General features: G+C 36.5%; 1 protein-coding gene across 2 annotated transcripts; it reads left to right on the top strand.

The window, feature by feature from the left end:
* The first annotated feature begins 2,411 nt into the window (after window positions 1-2,411).
* Window positions 2,412-19,103, top strand: LOC136238423 (scavenger receptor cysteine-rich domain-containing group B protein-like). 2 transcript variants are annotated; one of them, XR_010692984.1, is made up of 14 exons: window positions 2,412-2,546; window positions 3,227-3,437; window positions 3,614-3,756; window positions 5,236-5,425; window positions 7,252-7,397; window positions 7,860-7,937; window positions 8,739-8,943; window positions 9,478-9,620; window positions 10,340-10,529; window positions 10,635-10,786; window positions 12,239-12,307; window positions 14,767-15,022; window positions 15,096-15,194; window positions 18,667-18,806. XR_010692984.1 is itself a non-coding variant. In XM_066028878.1 (13 exons), the coding sequence occupies exons 1-13, from the start codon at window positions 2,486-2,488 to the stop codon at window positions 18,866-18,868; spliced, it is 2,046 nt and encodes a 681-aa protein (XP_065884950.1). In that variant the 5' UTR covers window positions 2,412-2,485; the 3' UTR covers window positions 18,869-19,103. The 2 variants fall into 2 exon arrangements, 1 of the variants encoding a protein (XP_065884950.1); XM_066028878.1 differs by lacking the exon at window positions 15,096-15,194 and having other exon boundaries at window positions 18,667-19,103.
* Window positions 19,104-20,849: the final 1,746 nt, after the last annotated feature.

The following is a 20,849-nucleotide window of genomic DNA, read 5'->3' as shown; positions in this document are numbered from 1 at the left end:
CTGCATTGTAGGACAGGTACCAATAAATTAATGTCTTTTGTGGTCAGTCTTTTACCAAATGATGCTACATGTATAGCCTGCATATTAGGACAGGTACTACTAGAACCAACCACTTTGTTCACACCTGTGTGTTATAAGCATACACGTTACTACAGTAGTTCAGCTACTGCAGTTCTACAGGTTCTGGAGTACCTGCATGCTTCCCATGATTTTGGTATACTTTGCAAGATGTTAGTATTAAAAATGATATTACCATGCATGCTGCAGGGCATGAATGGCACTGATGTTTAGTGCTTGGTTGTTATTATAATATGGTCCTTGCACGTAGGGGAGGTACCAATGCTAGTACTGTCTTCAATGATCATCATTGTATCTGCATAGAAAAGAAGAAATGTGAGTAAAAACAAACCTCATAGGGTCATGGGGCCTTAATTATAAAGTACAAGAAGAAGTGAAATGCACACAAAAACAGCCAAGCTGTGAAAAAATGGTGTGGCCTTAAAAAGCCTGGGTAAAAAAAAGTTGTGAAATCAAAGGTGGTGGCCAAGAAATGGCTGCAATAATGTTAATGCTGAAAATTTTTAATAATTGCTGTGTGCATTTTTAAAATTTATTAGCATTAACATCATTGCAACCATTTCTTAGCCGCCACCTTTGATTTCACAACTTCTTTCACCTAGGCTTTTTAAGGCCGCACCATTTTTTCACAGGTTTATATAAATGAAAGTACACAAGATCCGACAAACACTGTTTCTGTACAGGCCAGTTAAATCACAAATATGTCCAGGGAAGCATACAAATATTTGAAGGACAGAATTTCACGGTTGCTCAGGGCCGCCCACAGGGGGGGGCAACTGGGGCATTTTGCCCCGGGCCCCAGCCTGAAAGGGGCCCCATGAAGGGCCCCCTGAATACCTGTTTAAAAGATCGATATACTCTAATAGAGCAGTCAGATCTAAATACTCTAATAGAGCAGTCACAGTATTCTTCAGAGGAGCAGTGTAGCAAGCTTATAGATAAGGAGATATAGTTGGTGATGGGTAGTTATTGTCATTGCCAGCAGGTTGTGACCTTTTTTTTTGGTCTTCACCTTACAACTTGGGTCAAGGGCCCCACTTTAACTCTTTGCCCTGGGCCCCTTAATTTCTCTGGGCGGCCCTGCGGTTGCTTAGTAGTCCGCAACTATTTCATCCTCAAAAATTAACAATTATCAAAACTAGCCCTTATGCCACGAAATATTCTGAATGAAAAACAAGTGATCCACAAAAATAAAACTGCAAAAATCCTGAAATTTGCCAATGCACAAAAATTACGTACCTCAAAATTTTGTTTGTATACAATATAATTATATCACTACTGGACAATATGGGTCTACTAAATGATATGGCCTATAATATTTCATTCTAAATTCTTCACAAAATATGATTTTAATACTGATTCCAAAATTAAATATAAATTTAATTTTGGATTCATAAATTGACACTTTGTATCAATTTATGAATCCCAAAAATGGATAGTTTTGGGATTCTGAATCAAAAATGGATGATCTTTGATTGTCCATTTTTGATTCAATGAATGGCAAAGGGATAATCGAAGATTATCCATTTGCCAATAATCTATGCTATTGTCCAGTAGTGTATGTAGTCCTATTCCATTTTCAAGTACTCTTTTCTCTAATAGAACAACACACCTTTAATCAAATCACTATACACTTGTCACACTGGCTTTCTTGGCCATACAAATATACATAAACCATTGATCATTGAAGTTTCAGTTAATTGCAGGGTGGATGCAAGGGAGTTTATGAGGTTCCTGGGAACTGGTCAAGTATATCCAGACAATTTAACATTAAAGGTATCACAGGCTCAGATCGAAATACTGTAATAGAACAGTCAATACGCTAGGTATCACAGTTTCATATGTTGACATTGTGGCTATCACAGCCAAGATTCACTGTATTCCCATCATATACAAACATTTTAACTTACTAGTCTTATCTCATTAGTTTCCACATCAGCTAGTTCATTCAGACAGTGGATACAGTGGTTAATGTTAGTTAGCATGCCATCAATGTCAACATTAATTTTTTCTGTCTTCTTACACTCCTGAGATACCATCTCCAAACAACAAGCTGCTTCTGAGAAACGAACACCACAAGAATGAATTTAGCATAGATTTGTTACATAATTGCTTGTTGCCATAGAAGAGAGCATAGAAGTATACACTTGTGCAGTAGAACTCACCCTGGTAGTGGCTTAGCATTAACTGACAATGTTTTCCAGAATCAGTGGGGTCACATTGATATAACTCCATACTCTCGTCAAGCTCGTGTTTACGCACCCACCCGGCTCGCTCCCACCAAAAAACCCCGGAGTTATCAATTGATACAATGATAGGGCACGTGACTTGTAGTTGAGTCATAGTCAAGCGGGGGTGTTAATCTGTAGAAGAGGTGTCGCAACTTCAAAGACCTGGTTCAAGACAGATGATGCTTATTGCTATTGTCTTCGTGTTGGGATTTATTCTTTCGTGTCATTTTCAGCATGGTATGTTGTTACTGTGGATCATCTAAGTAAACGTGCATTTGCGCGACTTCGCGTGTAGTGCTAGTCTGAGATCGCACTACACAACGCAAACTGTATCGTTAAATGTATAGGCAGTGTTTCTGCATGTGTTACGAGTTATACAACAGAGTGCATTGTTTAAAATAGGCGGTATGGGAGTAGATCTGTGTCAGAAATAATGACTAGTTTAAGCCACACCCTAGTTTTATGCTGTTTAATTTGTATAATATGTGATCAAAGATAGCTAGTTGCTTATTGGACATGGTAGAGCCCATTGCTAGGTTGTAACATTTTTGTAAGGTATTAGCCTACAAGGCTTTGTAATGTATGAATACAATTACAATAGGATACTGCATGATTATGTGAAAGTCTTGGTGTATGGAATGTATGAATAAAATTGCAGTCATACAAACCATAGATAAGGGTAAGGCTTATACTATCTATGATATCACACTGACAACACAATTACGGAATTACTTGTTTTCTGATACTCCAGCTAACACTAAATGACTTGCTAAAAGAGTCTACAATCGGCAGTATACCCATAATACAGTACTCAGTTCAGGCCATTCTGTGTTTTAGTTGTAGTATGTCATAGCATTTGTTTTGATTATGTGTGCTGTGAGCTGATCACATTACACATATACACATGTATCATACAGCTATTAGTCAACAAGATGGAGATTTGCGATTAGTCGGGTCATCATCAAACACATCTAGATCTAACTCTGGTAGACTGGAGGTGTATGTTTCGTCAACTGATGAGTGGGGTACTATCTGCTTCAGCGGATTTGCTCTGGAGAGTGCAAATGCTTCTTGTAGACAACTGGGTCATGCCAAGTCAATAAATTATAGTCGAGCTACTGAACTAGGGTAAGCTAGATACTAATACACTGTACTCTGTAATATGTTCAGTAGTGAACTTGTTGTTTAGTTGTCATGTGTACTGACACATCACTTGGTTGCATGATTACAAGCAGACAATGGTTTATTCAGGCACACACCAAACGTGGGCATGGAATAATAACCTTTATGTTTTGTGTTCTTAGATTTGGTAGCGGAAGTGGTCCTATCATTTTCTCTGAAGTAACTTGCGATGAAGGTGACAACCATATTCTCCGTTGTGATGCAGTTGGGTTTAGTTCACTGGCTAGTTTGTGTACCCATGATGACGATGTTGCAGTGGTCTGCTGTAAGTCTTTAAATCAATGTCTGTGTAATGAAAATGACCATTTATCAGTCTGTAAAAGATGAAGGAAGATCCCAGTTTTCACCATTTTCTCAGGGTAGTTGTGGTTCCATCTTCATCAAGTACAGATTTATGGAGCTAATTGTTATTAATTAATTGGGTCGATATCGATAATTGGTTGCTTACGCTATGTGCATAATACCGAAATATTACATTCATGCATTTGGGACATAGTACTTGCTAGTAGTGGTTCTTTCCCTACATGCAGAACTTGCCATTATCAGTTCCACTAACAGGATGCTTTTTGTCAGCATGCATGGCCAGCCATACATACAAATACACATTTTCATGTACAGTGTACAAAAGAATTGATATTTATGTGTGGAAAAGTGCTACCTTTATTATTCCTACACCCCCTTAATGTGTAGATCACAGTGCTTCCATATATAGCTAGATATATTAATAGTGATCTACTCTAGTGCAACATCCTGTAACCCGCACTGTGTGTCTCCCTAGACACTTACTTAGATTACAAGTTTTCTATAGGTATCCAGTGTTTCAAATTACTATACCTAGTCTAAGATGTTTCTAGCAACCTTAGTCAATATCTTTGCTTTGAATGGTTCCTAGGAGAAATAAACACATTGGAGAATCACACAAACAAACAATCAAATTCTAATTCATTTACCGACAGAGTTTTTGTGTTATAACAGTCCCTTGATGTAAGGTAGCCTATGCCAGTGTTGTTAAGGGACCTGAATTCTTAAGGGAGAAATATTAGTGGAGGGGAAAATTGGTGAATCACCTACAAAGTGGCGTTTGGAAAATTAACATTGATGTGAATGTATCCTATATGTTTGAGATTACTGGTATAACCACTTTCTTGTGATCGTTCAAAAGTACTTGTAGTGGTCAACATTCTTTCTGGGATACAAGCCAGCTGTGTTAGCGATGTTTTGCAATCATGTAGTGCTTTGCATACATGCATATGGGATTTTGCAATTTCATCCATTACAGCATGGCCTCTGCTTCTGACTTCTGTGGGTATTGCTACTGATGTTAGTCTAGTGTCAAACTATTTATTCTTTCTCTATCTAATCAGAAGTTATATATATATATATATATATATATATATATGTATATATTAGGGTCATTACAAGCTGGTGTACATAGTCACTTAGCTGAACACACACTTATAATTAGTTACTCTAGTTGTATGCAAGGTGCCTAATGTGGGAATTAGAGAATGTTCCCACACCACTGTACAGCACACTTCTACCAACATACATGTGTTAATCGCATTTACTGTACGTGGGAATTTAGTTACAGTAGGACTCACGTTATATTAAAAAAACAACGACACCTTATTGTAGTATGATTTGAAATAACTAGTGTATATATAATTTGTTGCTTGTTATTTTGTGTAGTAAATCAGCAGTTGTTTTCTTGTTTTATGTTATAATATACATGTATTGTACACAGCGACTGAGCCAGCCTCTCAATATGAGGGAGGTGTGAGACTAGTGGGTGGTCAATACCCATCAGAGGGAATACTGGAAGTGTTTGTATATGGCATGTGGTATACCCTGTGTACTTCATCACTTTCTTCTGCTGCTGCTAACGTAGTATGCTATCAATTGGGATATACTGAGAATATTGGAATCAGCAGCAGGTATATTATACAGTGTACTGGTGTATTTGAAAGTTGTAATTAAGGGGTACATCTGCTAAAAATTAGGGTGTGTAATTGTTCTATTAGAACATTATTGTATTCAGATGACTGTTTTATTAGATGTCAACTGCTGGTCTCATGTGAGCCTCTGGTGGAGGTATCCTACGTGGTGGATCAGTCAGTGTGTTCTGTTTTCTGCACCAAAACCAATTGCTATAATAGTAGTGCATGAGTGTTTCAAATAAATTTTGTTAGGAGCGGATCCAGGATTTTTCAAGAGGGGTGTCTCTGAGGTGGGTGGAGGATAGCTCACATATGTAACTCAATATATCACGGCCTACAGCTGTAGCATTCATACATAAAATATTCCCTTAGGCAAACTTATACAAGCATGATGCGTGTATCTAGCTAACTAGCTGGAAACCTACACTGCTGTTTATGCAGCTTATTGCCAGTTATACTATGCTAGTTATACTATGCTATTGTACAGTAGATCTAGCTTACTACATACACAACTTCCTGACATACAGTACCTATTACAAACAATGGAGCTCTTGTTCTAATTGAACTACTCAGAAGTAGCCAACTCCTGTGTCACTCCGTAATTCATACTGCCGAGTGCAGGGACTGGAGTTCATTTCATTCTGTGTCTCAAGTACAGCCGAGTGATGTCACATGCCCATATAGGCCAAATGTTGGGCGGAGTCAGGTACATTACCACAAAAGAAAAGTACCAGCAGTAAAACATTAGGATTATTGTAGCTATACAACAATATCAGTGACTACAAATGCCATTGCTTCCTTGCAGTTGCCAGCTCTAGCTCTTCCACTCACAATAAGCAAGTGTATTCTGCCATTTTGCTGAACTACATGCGCTATCATCATGTGATCTTTATTAGAATAGTTTGTGACTGCTCTATTACAGTATATTGATCTTTGCATTCTGTTGCTTTCCTGCTTGCGTTTTCTCTCTCAGATTTCCTGTTTGAGGGTTTGAGGTTCAACCTGAGGGGAGTTTTGAGACTCCAAAGGCCCCCATTTGGATCTGCCCTTGTTTGTGGAGTCCATAGAACTGTTGTGATGCTAATCATTATGGTTTACTCTCAAGCAGATCACAATGAATTGGAGATAAAAGGTAAATGCATGGCACAGAGAACGGCTATTTGGCAGAACACTAAAAGGCACATACCACATATGAGTTTGGTCATGTGTAATGCAGGGTGTGTGATGCATCATTTATGCCGCTTTCAAGACAGGCAAGCAGGTAGGCAGGTCAAAAGTTGGTTTGGGCAACACTTTACACTAGGTGATTCTATACAAAGAATTTATTTAACATAAAGACTTTCCTGTAAAAGTATTTTTTGTCCCCCAAAATAGTTCTATGATCATTTTTTATGGCAGAAGGTGCTGTTTTCTTTAGGGGTGTTCCCTACTACAGTGGTACCCTCACCATTGATTAACTGAACATTTTGTTATCTGAACAGTATAAATGACTGTTCTATTAGAGTATTTGTGATTTTTGTCTAAGTTGTGCACAGAACAATAGGATCTCTAATATTTATGAATTGGTTTCGTTTATCCAAACAGTTTGATTATCTGAATACACTCAGAGTTCAATGAGTATACTATTATACTGTATGATATTGTGCATGTGATGTATGTGGATGTGTGCATCTTAGTATGTGTGCAATGCCGGTGTTGGTGCTTGGCACTTGTGTGTGAGTTTGTGTATGTGTCCTGCATGCAGTCCTTTTTACAATGTGTGTGTATGTGTTGTAGATAATTTAATAATACCACTTACACTATGTCATAATTACATTATATAGTTCAGTATCTTCCAACAATTCAATTTCGTTACCAAATTCAAACTGTAATACTGGATCCTTTTGTTTTGGTTGGTGTTACACACGACCACAAACCCTGGAGAACACAATGCTAAACTGCAATTTTGACCATTTTAAAGTGCAATGTGGTATGTTCAATTATATAGTGTTGTTATAGAATGTTGGGTAGTCATTTATTTTACACATAGAACTTAATATACATATTGACCAGGCTTGTAACTCTAGAGGTAAAAGTATAACTAGTGGAATTTTTTGATGGCAATATCAACCTTGTTTATCCGAAATTGAAATGATTGAGTAATTCAATTATTGGTGTATGTTCTATTAAAGTATTTGAACGGTGCTCTGCACGGGCTTCAACTAACCAACAGTTTGCTATGCTAGGTTTGCTGTGCTATCATGTGAGAAGGGGGTTCTTTATAGTGATAGATGACTTATACAGTACTTTATTAAAGCAGTCAACTACTCTAATAGGACAGTCACATAGTTATATTGTAAAAAACTATCAATGCATTTGTAAAGAACCTTCTAAAGTACCATTGTAGAGCTTAAAAAATTACTTATGTATATGCATGTACTCCTTCACGCAGGTTTTACACAATCAGCACTTTCTACTACACCTGCTGGGTCTACTGCATTTTGTAACTTAGGTCCTGTTCCTCCTAGAGGTACGTACTGTATGTTATGCATTGATATGTTGTTTATTATTTGCACATGTATCAAGCACACACATCTATGTAGTTCATGTATTCTGTACTGTACGTATGTGACCAGATCTGCAAAAACCCGACATAACGGTGCATTTCAAATTCTTTATTACTGCATAATTTTAATCTACTTAGCCAAGCATATACTCTGGCCAAGTTTCAACCTTGTATGCCAACAACTTTTGGAGTTACAGTCCTACAAAGTAGCAACAACAGAAAGATCAATTTGTACAACAAGTAGTTGGAAAATAAATTACAGGTGCTTACAATAACAGCTGTAACTTATGAACACAATAAAGTACAGAGTTGTAACTTGCACCATCGTGTTCGCTATAAATAGAGGAGTCCATTATTACTGGGTAAACTTGCCCTTCTATCACCTTTCTTCACTACATACAGAGATGAAATCAGTGAAGAAAAATTGATCGTGTGCAATCGCTTCAACGTAATGTAGCAAATGTCCATAACTCATGTATCCTTTAATCTACTGCAACAAAACAAAAATATTTTCAAACTCTCCTTGAGTAGGCGATATCCAGGTTTTTATCATTAGATCCTTTCTTCACAAAGAACAAAGCATTTAAAATTTTACGTAATTTATTTTTAATTACGAAAATATTTTACCCATTGCAAACGATGGCTTATTCAGGAATTTTAGGCTTGCACCATTATGCCGGGTTTTTGCATATCCGATTACATATTGTATACTTCATAATACTTTACCTACTTTTGTGAACACATAAGTATTAATGTATTTCATAGCTAATGGACAACAACATGGAGATTTACGATTAATGGATGGATTAGTGCAAAGTCAGATTTATGGTAGACTAGAGATATTTGATGCTAATACTAACCAGTGGGGGACAATCTGTAATGATGGATTCACACGGTCTAGTGCTGACACTGCTTGTAAACAACTAGGTCATGCAGGAGCTGAAAGATTTGGTACAGCAGTTACTTTGGAGTGAGTCATGATACAATCACTTAGTGCTGGGAATACTATTGAAAAATATTGAGTATCACAATATAAATTTTATTGTCAACTTGTATCATGATAGTTGACAGTTAGCTTCTACCCTATTATGATGAATCTGATATCTGTGAATTACTACTGAACACTTTTGTTCTTGCACCATATATAAACTTGCTTCTTCAGAAGAAGAAAGGATTGAGCAATACAGGGTTGTAAACAATACACACCATTTATAAGCAATTATGCTCACTTTACAATGTGGTATCATGCAATGACCTGTCATTTAAGTACTATCATGATACATATTGTAAATACCATTGTTTGTCTTGTGATAATTTCGTTATTGTCTATTATAAAGTTAATCCTGTTTATGACATGCATTGTGGCAATTAGGCTTAATTGCGTTTTGAGTATCAGTAGTTACAAGGTACATGTGCTGTAATGCTGGATACTCACAAATTCAGATACCCCAATACATGTACTTCCTCATTCACTGACTCATTCATTGAACTAGTGCTTGTCCAGGTATGGTGCTGGTAGTGGAACAATTCTATTAACTGAAGTAGTTTGTGGTAATGATACTAGCCACTTACTGCGATGTGAAGTTCAGGGTATAAACCAATTATCCACCTCATGTAACCATCAACAAGATGTTGCAGTAGTCTGTTGTGAGTCATACATTTGTTTTTTGTTTTTGATCTGTATGAATGCATACATAAACCCCTGTACGGTATATTAGGGATCATGGAGTACAAAATTATCATCCTAAAAACCAGCTGCTTCACAATACCTACCTGGAACGGCAGTACTGGTTAGGTATAACCAAGCCCAAAAGTGCCTTTAGTACGATCCTAAATGCTTTCAATAGATTGTAATGGGCTGAACATAGCTGAAAGCAAACTACCTCAAAGCAAACTACCTCACTTTTGAGTCAGTAATTGGTAGTTGGACCATGAGAATCATCCATATTTTTTGTGGTGACTGGATTGATTGCAAAGATGCTTCTCCTGGTGTTCTTTGTTTGTAGCACTATGTAACTGGCTGAACATAGCTGAAAGCAAAGGACAAGGATGTGTGTTCAGAGGATTCAGACTAAAACATTAACTCTGGCGCTATTCTTTCTTTTGATATGGTATGCAAGGGTCCACCAGTCATGACAATATTACAAAAAAAAGTAAACATAAGTATAAGGAAACATTAGGAATTTTAAGTTTGATTAAGGATCATAGGAAAAAGTAGGAAAACAAGAGAGGTCACCTACTGCAGGTGTAGGCCATCTCCTATTGAACTTTAAAAAATCCTTATACTTGTAGTATTAATTGGAGTATACTTAAATCATAGTGTGAACATTAATTAATTGCAGTGCTGAATTGTATCTGCTTTGCAGCACGTGATGCAGCCTTTGAATATGAGGGAGGTGTGAGGCTAGTGGATGGACCATATCGATCAGAGGGAAGACTGGAAGTGTTTCTATTCAACCGATGGTATACACCTTGTGGTGTAACAGTATCTACAAATGCTGCTACTGCTGTTTGTTATCAACTGGGGTATACTACCAATGGTGGACCTAGCATTATGTACGTGTATGTCATATTGTATGCAATATTTTGTATATGCATATGTTTGTATTCATTGTACATGCTAGTATGTACCATCAGTATTTCACTTGTATTGTTTTTTAGGCCATTTACTGATTCAGCAAGATTTACTTGGATGACGAATTTTTCTTGCCTGTCAGGAACAGCTTGTGTTGGTCATTGCTATGAACGTCCAGCTACCATGGGAAATATTACACAGACTTGCAACCCCCAAACATATATCTACATCAGATGTGGTATGTGTGTACATATTTATTTTATTGATTTGTTAATCAATTGTTATCTTAGTGTATAGATGCATGTCATGTTGTATGGCCAATGGACTTGTGACAGAGAATAAGTTTTTATAGTGAAGCTTCCTCAGGCATGATGGAACACCTTCCATACCACATTCGGTAACTATCTATCAACCATAAATATACATAGTAGCCTTATATCAGGTCACCATAAACATTACAACATGGTCAACCCACCCTTGATTTTACAACTTTTGATTTTTAAAGTCACAACTTGGTTGTTCGGTGTAGATCATACAGTAATCCTTTACTAGATGATTGATTTCCATAATTTAGCATATTATGTAACTGGACATGGGCACCTGCTGTTAGAAGCAGTATTACAACCATCAACTTGTTATAATGAAGCACTATTTTGCAAAACCTTTGGGGAAATTGAATAAATAAAATTAATTATATAGGTGTACTATCTCCAGATCTGTAGTGCCAGGTAACAGCACTTTGCTGCTTTGTCCCCTAAAGCAGGGCCACCTTGATTAGCACACAAACTAGGTATAAAAATGCAATTTGTACCTAATGAACAACTTACAGTAGCTTTGGCTCCAATTGGCACAAAACACGCAGCAGTGTAACTTAGTCTTTGTGTGACAACAAGTGTATCTTAATCCTGTTAGGCACTAGTCTTTTTTATCATATAGGGTTACCATATATGGTTACCGACCACATGATTCATGAAGGCTCGTTAATTTAAAGAGCCAAGAATTAAGTTTCTAGTCTAAATCTGAGGGATCTGTAAGAAACCTGGTCTGAATGTTGTGGATAGTAGATTGCTGGGACAAGTTAAGGATATGATAATTAAAATCTTATGGAAATCTTAAAGATTTTGAAATCTTGTTCTGGTTTTGTCAAGTTGGTCGATCCCTTGTCTGAATCAGAGAAATATTACTAGATGTAATGCACTACTATGGTTGAAAAGAATTTATTGCTATCATTTTTGTATATCGAGACCTCGTCAAGAAGCAAGGAGGCCAAGATGAACAGCAAATGTCATATTAACTTTTGAACAAAGCGCTTGCGGAACAATCCTCACATTTCATTTGTTAAACTCATCAATACTTGTAACACTGCCCAGTGTGATCTATCAGGAATGAAAATTATTTGCAAATATCGCTCATAATCTTCCAAGTTCAATAATGTAACAAACTATAGTGAAGAGAAGCCTAATGACACCTTGTTTCTAATCCATGAATGAAGTATATATGCAATAGTTAAAGTGGTAACAAAAATTCACACAGAATCGTACAAGACAACTACAGTAAGTCTTGGTGCCCTGAGGGTTAACAACTGTGCGTTGACTCACATACGTATATTTCTTGATGTCCAGTTCAATTTTACAGTACATTGTATTTATCAAAATTAATATTATTTATAGTACATTTCTTGATCACACAGGATTTGATGTAGTGTTGTCACGAACTACGCCTGTTGGAACTGCCTCTTCATGCATATATATCCTTCCAGGTATGTGTGTAAGTACATAATATTATATATACACATGTGTGGAATCTGAGTGGACACTTTTACTTGTGTAATGATGTTGAATGTATGTGCAAAAGCTGTATTACACTTTCTCACAAAGAATGTTGACCAAAAACCAGCCTCCCAATACCTTCTTGGCAGGTAGAATCAAGAAGTGTCTTCAGAATAGCCAAAAATACTTCTACTAGGAATCCCTTTGAGTTGAAAGGAAACGTATTCCCTACGTATGCAAACGAAAATGAACAGCAGCTTTGAGGCTTTGTTGAGAGAATTTGTGGGAAAAAACATGATAGTTTAACTATAAAATGATGTACTTCTGTGCGTAACATGTTGTTAAAAGTGGTTTGTTTAACAAGTGCTTCCTTAGCAGTGCATAGCAACGTAATTGAAGAATTACAAAAATTTTCATGAATTACAAAATCCAATAATTACAATAAATTAATTATGTATCATTGCACAACCAAAAACCTATTGATTAAAGTAATAAAATAGTTGGTCAATTCCAGATGAGTTAGCTAGCTGCATGGTGCCTGGTTTTTAGAAGTAGCACAACATCAACTTATTCACACTATTTTCTACTGCCTGCCTGCCTGCCTGCCTGCCTGCCTGCCTGCCTGCCTGCCTGCCTGCCTGCCTGCCTGCCTGCCTGCCTGCCTGCCTGCCTGCCTGCCTGCCTGCCTGCCTGCCTGCCTGCCTGCCTGCCTGCCTGCCTGCCTGCCTGCCTGCCTGCCTGCCTGCCTGCCTGCCTGCCTGCCTGCCTGCCTGCCTGCCTGCCTGCCTGCCTGCCTGCCTGCCTGCCTGCCTGCCTGCCTGCCTGCCTGCCTGCCTGCCTGCCTGCCTGTCTGATGCCTTCAGGCAAGCGTAACTTGATAACAGCTAAGGCTACAAGCTTGATTTTTTCACTGTTTGATGTTACTTCATCTTAAGACGTGCTTTTTGTCATACCACAGTACTTACAATGGACCTACCTTTTCCTCCTTTACATCCCATTTTTCATTGTCAGCCAAAAGTGTCAATTCATGGTAGCATGATGGCTTCCCTACAAGAATCGTCTGTATTTTCCGTGGTGACTGGATTGATTGCAGAGGCACTTCTCCTACCTGTTCATCATTTGTAGTGCTGTGTAACGGGCTAAACATAGCTGAAAGCAAAGTGTAATGGGGACACTTCACTTTTGAGTCAGTAATTGATATTTGGGTTGCACATTCAGTCAAAAACATTACCTCTGGTTCCATCCTTTCTTTTGATACTGTATGCACGGGTTCACCAGTCATGATAATGTTACAAAAGAAGTTAACAAACAAAGTGTAAGGAAAATTAAGAAGTTTAAGGGATCATAGAAAAAAAAAGTAAGGAAACAAGGAAGGTTGCCTACACCTGCAGATATACTAGTAAACATTTAATCATTTAATCCCTATCAGTATATGCTGAATTAGGGATTAAATGTTCACTAGTATATGTGTAGGTGTAGGTGACCTCCCTTGTTTCCCTACTCTTTTTTTTTTTTTTGTCTATGATCGTTAATCGAAAGTGAAATTCCTAAGTAAATAAATATGCCATCACTACTGAAGGCATCAGACTAGGTAATAATACCAGCAAAATTAGTAATCATCATAAAGAGATACACAGGCAATGATTATGCAAAGACGTTTGCTATGATTATTAGGAAGTTTTGCAAGTCTTTACTCATGTCTGTCACTATACACCCAATGTTGGCAATGTTTGAATTAAAAAGAATGTATTAGTACAGTATAGTGTAATTATAGTTTCAGGAAACATATCTGGCTTGTTTAACTCCATGTGTGTCCACAGCTAACTACTCATTAATTTTGGTTTACCATGGCAAGTCTTGTGTATAGCGTGCATGTATATCCATACTAATAGTTAACTACAGTGGTCCCTCGACTATCCGGCCATTGATTAACCGAACTTTCGGTTATCCGAACTGTAGCGATGACTGCTCTATTAGAGTATTTTAGATAAGGTATGAATTCTATTAGAGTAATTGAACAAGGCTCTGTATATAAATGAATGGGCTTTGATTATCCAATTATCTGAACACACCCAGGGCCCAACGAGTTTGGATAATTGAAGGACCACTGTAATAGAAAAAAAATCATATTAAAAATAATGCAGTGTATTAGCTACCTATAATAAAGTTCTTATATGAACTTGTTTACCATTTCTACTTAAAGGGTGTGTGGTGTTCCTCTGATAATATTGTTTATAGCATTATTTTACATGCTTTGTGGAGCAAAAAGTCTTGTTATTGGTGTTGTATGTATAGTATGTTAGCAGAAACAGGCAATTATAAATGTTCCATACTGAAGTGTATCCATGAGCACCGGGTAAAGGAATTTATACAAGTAAAGAATTGGGAGATGTTACACTTGTATACTGTATGGTGGACTAATATTATTATATCATGCGAAATCTTTTAGATGAGGGTGGTGATGATGAAACAGGAGGAGGTCTTCCTGGTGGAGCTGTTGCAGGCATTATCATCGGATCACTTGTGGCAGTTGGAGTCATTATTTTTATAGCTACACACAAAGATAATAAAGCTAAATGGAACAGATTTAAGGAACGTACCAGAACAAGATTAAGAAATTTTAGGGATAGACTAACAGGAAATCGTGTACGTTCTAGATCAGCACCAGTTGCCAGACAAGCATCAACTAGTTCATTAACTAACAAGTAAGAAAAGCAATATGTATGTAATATTGATGTGGATTGTTAAAAATGTTTTTTTTGTGTGAACTATTTATAGTGTGGTAGTGATGTTGGTAATAGGAATATATTGGAGAGGCTAAGCAACAGATTTTGCAAAAATTGTTCACTTTGTGATAAAAGCAGGAAGTTGGGTAAGGTATGTTAATCAATTTGAGATGTGGTGCCACATCAAAATCATTACCTTAGAGCATTTTTGGAAACTGTTATAAAACAAATTCCAACTAGTCAAGAAGCCATGTATACACATGTTTTGGCTTGCGTGGCATAAATATATTTCAATATCACAGGTGATCAAGGGGTGTCCATTAAGGTCAGTAGGTTATAACCTTAAGAACAGAGACTAAGTTGTGCAAAGCCATAGTTGTGTAACATACGTATGTGACTGGATTTTACCAAACCGATCCGAATCGAACATCAGGCAAAATCAAGCTAACACCACCAGTGGATAGCTACACTATCGTACTACTGGTTTTGACCCTCAGTACTAGTCTACTCAAACTACTCGAGGCTGATTTTAACAGACATCTTTTCTGGGTGGTGTGGAGAGCTCAGATGACCCTCAGTGCTGGTCACTGTAAAGCATTAATACAATACAATACAATGACAGTTTCTGGCTTTCTGAAGGGCCTGGCTTGGCAAGAATCAGTGGTTTACTAGTGAATTGCCTGATAATGTTGGCCAGAAGTTTTTCGGTTGATTTTGGTATGTATAAGTGTCGTATCTGCCCAGTTATAGCACGCATTTATATGGATAATAATGCTCTTATCTCAAAACTACACAACAATGAAGTACATGTACTTCATTGTAGGTATAAAGAAGTACATGTACTTCTTTGTAGGTATAAATATAGTACATGTACAATGCACTATATAATATTTATACCTACAAAGAATCTCTAAACAGCATGTTTACAAAATACAAGCTGCAATAACAAGTCCATAAAAAGTGTGTTTACCTATTAACATATAATTTACAAGAAGATCTGCTAATATATGTGATAATTATTAGATTACTTAGCTAAGTACAATAACAAATTAAATTACAAAAACAACTTATCATATAATGGCTTCTGATTACTACAATCAGCCACTAAGGAGCCAGCATAGTGCTGTAATCTCATGTCTAGACTCCAATCGTGGTCTGACTCCATTTTGAAGTCTATCTTTTGCTCACCCTGCCACCACCACAAGTACTGTAAATGGTCTGAAAGGTCATAGATTGATGCATCTTTTGTGTAAATTTCATACAGTACGTGTACTTGCTATCCTTGGAAAGTTATGCTGACTTGAATTCCATTTATCTTGAAACACTTCTAATGTATGATTTGGATCATTTTTTCAAAATCCAGTTACATTTTTATTTTGTGCCTGTACATTTACACCAAAATGTTGGCACCTTCAGAATAGTTACTAAAATAGTTTATTGCATTATATTTTGAAAGATTTTGTCATTGCAGCTTTTGATTCTGACCATTGTTTATGAAGATCATACAAAATCTCAATATATTTAATCAACAAGAACTGTTGTGGCTTTCATGTGCAGGTTTCATTTTTGTACATGATTCGATTGATAATTTAATGGCACCATATCTAATATGAAATGTTGTACCAATTTAGTGCTTTATCAAAAAAAGAGTGAATGATTTTTGCACTTTAGCCGTGTTGGAATTCCTACCAGCTTGTGCACATTTTTTCTACCAAATTTTGTAATTGCTTCAAGATTATGAAACTTAATTTTTATTGTGGCAACTTTTGGTATGTCCAGTAGGTGTGGGTTACCACATAGAGGGAAACTTTGGCAAAGGTAAACTTTGTTGAATAGCCAGCTAAACGTTGGCAATATCAAGCTAAATCTTTGCTATAAAGATACTACGAGTAATTGACAGTTGCTCAGGCACTACGAGTAATTGACAGTTGATGGATTTTTAGCAAATCACCAAACACCAAATTTGCCAAAGCCCCCCCAACTTCTATACGGTAATTAAAAGTTATACTGCAGTGCTGCTCCAACTAAGTAACTGGATTAGAGTTGTACAGATAATTGTATTGGAAAATCAATAACTGTATAGCTAGCAGCTATGTTGCCTGTACGTACTTACATAATTTTTTGATGGCTTGTAGTGTCCACAAGACAAATCCAAAATTTAATGGTGATTGAAGTCACTAGTCTGAATAGTGCATACAACCTCATTCTGTTAGCTTTGCAAGCATTACATTTAGTGGAGTATGCACTAGCGTAACTTATAGAGTAATAAAATTAGTGATTGATTAATTGTAAAATTATTTAGTGGAATTTTCTGCTGACTGGCTTACTTACTAATGTCTTATACATGTGTAACTCGATAATGGCTAAGGCTACGGGCTTGACACTTGTTGGAACCAGAAAAGGCTGGTAGGCAGGCTAATAATCAGGTTTTGACATTTCTATAAATCAATGTTTGGTCTTCTGTAAGTGTTTTCTTGTTTATAATGGCTGGATTAGATGTTAGATGCACTATTACCTATAGGAGATTTTGTTGCATATGATATTCTGATGGTTTTTAGTGGCAGCATTTTGGCAGGCACCATTCATTTTAGGGGTAGCAGTACTATCGTACTGTTGATATCAGCAATGATGGGTTATTGAGAAAATTGCTGAGACAATTTTGCAATGTATTCCTATCTCATACTTCATAGTAGTGAATATTATCCTTTTTAACACCCTTCAACATCTTTCACCAACAACCAGCATAATTCATACACAAATACTGACTGTATTTATTCCGTCTATGTTTAGGTGTTGGAACTAATAGTCCAAAAATTCTACCTAGTCTCAAGCAAAAATAGACCACAGCCCCAAATAGTAAATAACATTAGAGTCATTTATAGATTTGAGGTTCGTTTTGTCTCGTTATAGGGAGTTTTTTAAATTAGTTGTTCCAATACTGAATAAATACGGGGTTAGAATACGTAGTATTGGAACACTATTTTTGCTGTGCAAACAATGTCGCTTTTATTTTAATCGTATATGCAGACTATGGAACTCTTTACCAATCATTAACATGAATTTATCAACTTTTACCATCAAAAATCAAATAAAATTGTTCTTTTGGAAACACTTCACTGCCAACTTCAATCCCACTGATTCCCACAAACTGCATTATCTATGCCCCTGTGGCTCCTGTATAAACAACTCCTTCATGAACTTTGCTGGAACCTTTCTAGTCCTGATCACCACAGTCAAGTAATTTTCAACATGTAAGGCTGTAACTGCAAATTATGTAATTTATAATTTATGTTAGGTGTAATTTGTAAGTTAAGTAATTATAATTTTACTTAAAGTGTAATTATAAGTATTGTAGTTTGGGTACTGGCACAGGATGCCAGTATTCCATCAGTGTAACAAACTCGTTATCTACGTCAACATGTCAAATTCCCCTGTATACCATTGTTGTTTACACTGTAAAGTTTTAAATAAATAAATGATAAATAAATAAACAGTTTTGTGTCACAAGTAGAAATAATAGTCATTTAGTACATCCTGTACTGTTAGTTAAATACATTCTCCATAATATGTAAGTATTGTGAAATAAAATGTGATTGTAGCTGAACATGGTATTTTAACAATAGCACTAATCAAAGTGAACCAACTCCAGCAACAGCTCCAACTCCTGAAAATTCCACACCTTCTGCTGTTAACCCTGTTCCTGATACAGATGTCAAACGGCCACCAGACTACAATGATGCCTTACAATATCGTAGAACAGAGGAAGAGGGATATCCGGAGCCATCACTAGTGGATCAGCCACCTAGTTATGATGCCATTTACTGATATCTACCAAAGTCTAATAATATATTTATTATTTGTATTTAGATAACCAGGTGTCTTACAATTTTTACATAGTATTTTTGTAATAGCTGATGATTTGTCAACTGTGCAAATATGTATTTATTTGGTAAATTTATAATTTATTTTGCTTTTCTTGGACTATATTGTATTCATCCTCAACAGCCTAATGGCAGCAGTGTACATTCTATGTGAATAGTGCACCCTATTTTCCCTTTGACTTCAATTGAGTGTTTCGTGATGTTTGCATTCTTTAATTAATTACTACATAACTAGAGACTGCACATTCTCAAATTTTCACATGAGGAAAGCCAGTTCTGTGAAATTGTTGTACTTAGAAAATTTCTATAGTCTCAAAAATTGTATTATTACAAATATGTGATTGGATTTTGGACAATCAGTCTTAATGTCACATTTTACAACTGGAATATTTATGCTTAAATAGCACATTGCAAACTTCTTCGCTTTGCAGCGATTTGGATGTTCCTGCAAGATCTTTTAAAAATATTTTATTGCACAATATTAAAGGTAAAACCAATGATATCCTTGAAATAATTACTCTGTGTGAAACAGTGATTGTTACATTAATTATGAGAGACCTACCACGAGGAACTTCATGATTTTAAAAAGCCAAGGGTTTTTAAAGCCATGAAGGTCTGAGTGGGCAGTCATGATAGATTGATTGTGAGTTCAGTATAACATGTCTTGCACAAATAATGTAAATCCACAATCATTTTCCGCATTGTAATTGTATATAAAAGAAAGCCCACTGACCTGCTTTGCCTCCTGAGCAGATCAGTGATCAATTGTGAGATTTGCAATGCTACTCCTCAAAATTATTGGAGATATACAGATACCTATATCTGCTACTATAGGTCTAATCATCTTCTCTTCAGAGGTCTCTTAATGATTTTAAAAACCTCATCTCCCAAAGATCTAAGGATTTTATGCATACCATATCATTTTCCAAGTAATGTGAATTTTCTCAAGTGCATGAATATCTGTTCCTTCTAGCTACAGTACATGTATGAGGGGTTCAGATAAAGTTCTGCCACCACTGTACGTACTCAGAGTAGGGGTAGTTACTTCAGAAAAGGTAACTAATTTAGATGCTAGTCACTTTCATAATATAAATTACGCTTGTTTGTAACATTATTTCATGACTATATTTTACTCAGATACGTGTCAGCAAGGGAAGAAGAGAACATGCAGTACATAATATTATACGTGCACTGAAAATGATTATTCTGTGGCCATTTCAGCTCAGTTTCAATTATTGTCACGTCTGTTACTCAAGCTGAATCATGAAGAACAGTACACAGAATGTGTCTACTAAATGTGGTTGTGGAGTATATGGCACAAAAATTGAAGTGTTCTCATTTTTAAAGCCTATACTGTAGTTACATTGCAACTGCTGTAATTAGTTGCTATTCAGACAGTTATTACTAGTTACAAAGCATGTAACTAGCTATACGTGCGAAAAGGGGTCTTACAGCCTTTCCAATTGCATATGCTTGCCAATCCATAACTTAAAGTATCTGGCAATCCATAACTTGAAACTTGTGCGTCTGGTACCAGCTTGAAATTTGGTCACCTTACACTCCTAATTTTTAAGACAATGAGTTAAACAAACACATGATGAGTTATGACTCATTAAACTTGGAAAGGCTATAAACCACTTTTTGCAGATCTGGTCACATATTACTAGTTACTTTACAAGTAACTTACATAACTAGTTACCCCAACTCTGTATGTACTAACCCTACTTTTTAGTACAAGAAATTTTATAATTAGGTTCATGTTAACTAGTCAACTATCTTAACAGTGAGGACACTAAGGATGCCAGTCCACCTACTGTATCAGTAGTCCAGCAGAAAGTGGGACCAGGGTGTAGAACACCAGAGGATTGTGCCAGTATTAATAGGCCACCAGATTATAATGATGCATTGACTTATAAGGTGTACAC

The sequence above is a fragment of the Dysidea avara genome, chromosome 11 (genome assembly GCF_963678975.1).
Source record: "Dysidea avara chromosome 11, odDysAvar1.4, whole genome shotgun sequence".
NCBI lineage: Eukaryota > Metazoa > Porifera > Demospongiae > Dictyoceratida > Dysideidae > Dysidea > Dysidea avara.
Note: the sequence above shows the minus strand (reverse complement) of the source record. Positions and strands in the feature narration are given on the sequence as shown.

Coding starts and splice junctions, on each gene's coding strand:
- LOC136238423 (XM_066028878.1), top strand. CDS start 2,486: ATGATGCTTATTGCTATTGTCTTCGTGTTGGGATTTATTCTTTCGTGT. Junction 7,938..8,738: donor AGGTCCTGTTCCTCCTAGAG/GTACGTACTGTA, acceptor TGTATTTCATAG/CTAATGGACAACAACATGGA. Junction 10,530..10,634: donor AATGGTGGACCTAGCATTAT/GTACGTGTATGT, acceptor ATTGTTTTTTAG/GCCATTTACTGATTCAGCAA.